The sequence below is a fragment of the Branchiostoma lanceolatum genome, chromosome 6 (assembly GCF_035083965.1).
Source record: "Branchiostoma lanceolatum isolate klBraLanc5 chromosome 6, klBraLanc5.hap2, whole genome shotgun sequence".
Classification (NCBI taxonomy): domain Eukaryota; kingdom Metazoa; phylum Chordata; class Leptocardii; order Amphioxiformes; family Branchiostomatidae; genus Branchiostoma; species Branchiostoma lanceolatum.
Window position 1 is genome coordinate 4,178,357 of NC_089727.1, and position 6,097 is coordinate 4,184,453.

Consider the following 6,097-nt stretch of genomic DNA (forward strand, 5'->3'; position numbering starts at 1 on the left):
AGGTTACAAGTTCGCGCACACAAAGGATTATGTAAAACATGTTAAAGGCCACATCCTATTGCTACAAACATCAGTCTTATTGTGTAATGTACGGACCAAAATAGTTTTAGATAAACCTTTGAACTGCCTAACTCATCAATCAGGATTTACACAACAATGGCGCTGTTTGTACTTGGCTGAGACGCAGAGACCGTCAACAACATAAACACCGCTACAGTAGATGTCAATGTTGTTAAGAATCGTCGATTACAGAAGTGAAGTGAACTTTATTGCTCAACAATCGTACATGGTACAATGTATGGCATGAAATCAACAATCTGTTGTACAAGGCTAATCTATCCTACAATTCTAAGTACAAAATATTTTCGAAACCAGTGTATTTGTTACAATATATATTCATGTATGGGTAATTCTGTCTCGCTTTTCGAATGATTTATGGAGAAATTGACCTATGTTCATAGATATAGGAGTCGGACATGACAACAGTACATAGAAAATATCGCTCTGTGTACCAGATAGGGTGAAGTTTGTCTTAGTAGTAATAGTCTGTAAAAGCATATCTCTCTCTTTGCTATAAGTTGCAATTGGACAATTCATCACAAAGTGGAATTCATCTTCAACACTTCCATTACATGTATTACATAAGACCAATCTAAATCTTCTAGCCTCCATAGCAGGCTCTCTGGGCCTTTTTGGCATCTGATACACTTTCTGCTGATGACTTCTTTTCGTACGGGGTCGTTTGTGCAGCCAACCCATAACTATTAGGGCCTGATGTCAACGGGCTGGCTGCACAAACGAACCAGTACAGAAAGAATAATCTCCAAGCAGAACTCCACGGTGCCAAAATCGTACAAGCTAGCCAGAGAAGCTCCAGTCAGCCATGCAGTTGGATACGGTCTTTGCAACCGTTGGGTCTGGTTCGGGAGACTACAGAAAGAAGTCATAGCAAAAAGTGTATTAGAGGCCACAAGTGGCCAAAAAAGGCCCCGAGATCCTGCTATGGAGACTAAATCTTCACTGTCTGGATTCTTTTACGAAAGTATTTGACTCTAAGATAGGAGGAATCAACCGCTTATATCCAAAACGAACATTCTTGAGCATCAAAACTTTGAAAACTTGTTGATGCCCTTTTACAACTTTCAGGTCAGTCTCGGTGCCTTTGATGATAATTGGTTAGATTAAAAGCATCGTAACACTGATATTTACTACCGTAATAGCTACTTATATGTCAGAGTTAAAATATGTGCACTTTACCTTGCGATAAATAATCCGAGACTGACCATTCTGCAAACAACGGAATCATACTAGCATTGACTTAAAGGAGATCATAGAAACGAACAAGTTTAATATCCTTGAGGTTGGTAACGGTCTAAAGGACTGACGTAAACGACCGTTTTCCGACGAATATATCGTTCCTAAGAGCTTCCGTTCGACATGTAATTGTTTGTTTTCCTAACCTGGCGCCAATCCGTGAGAACGTTTACACAACAATTGTTGGTATCCCAGCACTGGATGTGAACCACAACAGAATTCCCGCCGGTTTGGAGCCGAAAAACATCCAAGACCCAATTGCAAATGGCACCCCTTCCCCTCTTCTGCTTGCACTACTGTCCTATCTAGCAGAGTACTTGTCGTTTTTTTTGTTTTCTAGAATCCCTCTCAGAATTGCTGCCGAAATCATTCCTATACTTCCAACATTACTTTCCTCGTCTTTCTTACAAGAGATAACCGGTATGAATGGAACAGTCGTCATGGAGGTCACACAGAATTTACTGTACAGTGTAGGGCAAACACAAGTCTGAAAGAATGGGGACGATCGCGCGGTCCAAAAGTCGGCCATGCATTGTGAGAGGTTACTTAAACACTGACATTAGGTCCTGCATAGAAAATGTATGTTTGCCCCTCTGTTAAGGTGACATCCGGTGTGTTTTACGAACAGAAGGTTCGACGAAAAGATTCCGTTTTCAGTGAAAAGCGTCCGTTTCTACGTGTACGATAAGAAACATGTGGTGATGCACTGATCACTGAAAATCTCTGCGTGGCGGTGACTTTATGTTGACTTACAACTTAACTTCATATCTTCTGAAGTGTGGGGACTTTAACTGCCATCGTGTTTATACTCTCTGAATAACATCATTGCTGTGTAAGTTTCCTTTAAAAAGGTGACCCAATATCATTGAGCGAAATAAATGATTTCGTATAACCCACCATGGAGTAGATAGGCGCTAGGCAACATTGAGTCAGAGAGGAAGAACTCAATGGAAGATAAATCTTGCAAGGTATAATCTCAACAACAGTTGTTTATCAGTTACGCTAGGTTGATATGGTTTGAATTGACAACTCGATTTGAATATAGGCTGACCTTGCTAATCTCCAAGCAGATCTACGGTGGCAAGACAGTTTTCAAATGGCCAAACGGTATCCAACTGACCACAGGTGGCCAGTTGGATTCTGTTTTGGCCCTTGGGATATTGCCTTGCCCCCCGGTAGATCTGCTTGGAGATTATCAAGGTCAGCCTCCATTCAAATCGAGTTGTCAATTCAATCCATATTATCCTGGCGTAACTAATGAATAATTTTGTTTTCCAACCAAGTCTCTTCTGAAAGAAATGGTTACTAGCAAGAAAAATAGGACATTTATTAAACAAGTATCGGACAGTTGTGGTACACATGTACTGACATGAGGCAAACATTATTGTACTGTTATTGTCCTGATTGTATGTACGAGACCATAACAATCCGACAGGCTCTTTTCGCTACTCTCCAAGCAGAGGTTGGTGGGGAAGATTGTGAACTTTTTATCATATGCTCCGTTTTTTGTCCGCTCTCCTCACCAACGGAGAGCGGACAAAAAACGGAGCATATGATAAAAAGTTCACAATCTTCCCCACCAACCTCTGCTTGGAGAGTACTTTTCGCGCCATTTCTTGAACATGATGTATGGAATAAATTACCAGAACCAGCTGGTGCAGTTGCAGCCTTCCCACGATCATTAAGGGCCATTTTCCGGTCTGCTGAGCTCTTAAGGTTCCCATAAGTGTCTTTCCAGGTGAGGTTTAGATTTGAGTCTCTGTGACTTTTACCCCAATTTTCTCCCATATTTACAAATCTCTGCATATTACGGTTTTCTAAGGTTTACAAAGAACATTTTTGTTGCTTCAAAAAGTTTTGAATGCTTATTATTGTAATATCAGACTGATTAACCATTCTGAAGGTGATATGTCATGTTCAAGACATGCGGCACATGCCGTCACGTTTGAACAAAACGTCATCATGTAACTGTCTGGGATAATTTGCATATGACAGCACAAAAATGCCCTCTGGCATTCTTACCACGTCATACATTTATAAGATCCATAAAACCAAAGCACAGCAAGAGATCAAAAAATAGTAAAAATAATAGTGGAAAACGGTATAAATGACGCAGTTGTCATCACATTATGTACTAGGTTAATGAAGAAAACTATCAAGACTCGATGTAAATATTTGTCAAAATGGCGATTCATGAATGAGCACAAATAAACCACCTCTAATTACAAAACGTCACGTATACGTCACCAATCCGTCTATGTACATCATTGATATGGTTTAAGCATAACATATCGGCAACTGTGTATTTCTCTAAATTTGTAGGTGACTAAGTTATCGAGTTAACCTAACTCGATTCCCCTGCCCTCCCCACCACTTCTATACTGTTTGTTGACCAAATATTCTGTCTCAACACTGACACACACCGTGCGTTCAAAAACATGTTTAGCCTCACCTGTTGCCAGTTTCCTGCTACACTCCCTCCGCTGTACGATGAAGTCCAGCCCAGTTTTGGAGTTCATGACTGACTTAACACACCCGACACATTCTAACTGCACGAAGGCGTCCGCGAAACTTGAGAAACCCCTCTGAGACAGTCTCTCCAAGGATTCGAATAAGATGCCTAGTCCGTCTTCTTCTAGGAACCCCAGCATCCATTCTGAGTCACAAGACGCGAGCTTCTTCTTTAACGAGGAGTACGTCTGGACGGAGGGGAAGCGGAGGGTCTTGACGTAGCTCTCGGGGTCGGTGCTCTCCAGCGCCGAGGCGGCGAGAAAGGCAGCCTGCTGTTGATTCACCGCCGCTCGTTCTTTCGTCTCCTTGCGAAGCTTCGCCCATTTCTGCATCCCTCCAGAAACCTTGACTTTAACAGCAGGCTCTGAAGCTTTGGCAGTACTTTCCATGCCGCCTTCCGCCATGGTTGGAGCCTGGGGGCTTTTACTGTTCTGACTGTCGCCAGTATTCACGGCAAGTAATGACATTCAACACAATCACACTGCCGCCTTACACCGCCGTCGCCAAGAAACCTCCGTGAATGGCCAGTTATTCTCGTGCTGACTTGGGTAGAAGTTGAACGGCTGTGCTCACAGAATGATGATTCACAACAGTTTGAACTTCAACCTGTTCTTGTTTCCCCCTCTCGCCACCTGGTGAGACAATCGCTCCACTAATAAGCGTGAAATGTCGCCGATTTGTAGACCCTCAGGCCAAAGGTCTTCTCAGCGGTACATGTTGAAGACGTGGACTGAAAGGTCGACGTACTGATTTATACATTGACAGGAATTCATCCATGTAGAACGAAAAACAACGACCGCGTGGCAGAAGACTTCGAAAAATGCTACTACGGCAAGGTGGCAATACTCGTCTCTGGGTGAATTTTTATGTAGACCGTGCCGATTTGGCCGGGTGTAATCACTAATCACACTTAACGGTACGAACTGTAAACACCCCTCCGTGCTTACCTGTGGCTCTAATGACCAACCCTTCCACATGGTGTTTACCAAATCAACCTATCAATCAAGCTGGACCCTCGAACAGAACATGACAACGTAGGCGTGCGCATAGCCAGCATACCTGTCGTCGGGTAGGGCAGACTTGACATCGCGGGGCAAGATTGTATTGATTTTGCCTTTGTCGAATTCTTCGTTATCGTACGACGATTGTACGGCAAATGTACGACATATTGATTGTTATGATTGTCAGCTATAGAATTTACCATGTGACTTAGTGTAAATATGATAATTATGTTTGTATTATAAATCCCGACGTATCCGTCTTTAACTTACCTGTTTTAAGGTAGTGTTTAGCTGTGATTTTTTAGAATGTATTTATTGTTGATTAGGGATGATGATATTATTATTGTAACCGGTAGATTGCCTAATGTCTCTAGTTTTAAGAACATATGTAAAAGCTACGCAATTCAGCCTATAGCTGCGAGGTACTTTCCATCTCCGATAAAAATGATCAAATAAAACCATTCATTCCTTCATTCATTGTGACCGGGCCTTTACAAACAGTTCGAACTTTACCACAGAAACCATGAACACGCCCGAAGGGCCCACTGATACATTTATCCACTAGTTTTACTGTGGGGGCTTTTTGTTCCAGCCGACGTCTTTCAGGTACGGATATGCGTCTTTATCTTTGATATCGATAATCTGCAGCAGACCCCATGGTCTGTTCAATGACGACCTTGCACTCACGTCCGCTGCGTTATTTTAGATAGCTTAGAAACATTTGCATTCCTTATGAAACTAGACAAGCCATATCTCATAAACCCTGTTTGCTTATACATCTACAATTGCCTTAATTAAGAAGCGAGAAGAAATTGAACATGTACATAGCGGTATTAATTAGTATTTAGATGTAGTTAGATATCACATTTTTGTTATCAATGTAACTATATTTCTACTTGTCATAATGGCCTGTGCATAGCTCATCAGAGCATAAACGTGCAATAAAGGTCATTCATTCATTCATTCATTAAAACGTGTTCCAGTCAATACCATCCATCAAGACAGGGCACAATGTTCTAACTGTTTATTGTTTGTTGTTTATTGTTTGGTGGAATTGTGAGGCTTGGTTCTCAATATGGTGTCTGACACGCCAAACTTCTATTCCTAAAGATATAAAAATGAAAGACATATCAAATAAGATAACATAGAATAGAATAGAATGGAAAAATGAAATCAATTTTCTACAAATTCTACATGTGCTACACGATTGGTATACGCTAGGTCGAAATCTTCAGCAAATACCACAGAGATTTTCAATAAATCCTTCAGAT

At 41.4% G+C, this 6,097-nt stretch overlaps 1 protein-coding gene across 1 annotated transcript in view; it reads right to left on the bottom strand.

Moving 5' to 3' along the window:
• Nucleotides 1-4,801, bottom strand: part of LOC136436210 (inverted formin-2-like) — a 64,322-nt gene extending 59,521 nt beyond the window's left edge. Inside the window, exon 1 of the mRNA XM_066429990.1 lies at nucleotides 3,767-4,801. Coding sequence (XP_066286087.1) covers nucleotides 3,767-4,292 — 526 coding nt within the window. The 5' untranslated portion in view covers nucleotides 4,293-4,801. The remainder of the gene's footprint in view (nucleotides 1-3,766) is intronic.
• Between the last annotated feature and the right edge of the window lie 1,296 nt (nucleotides 4,802-6,097).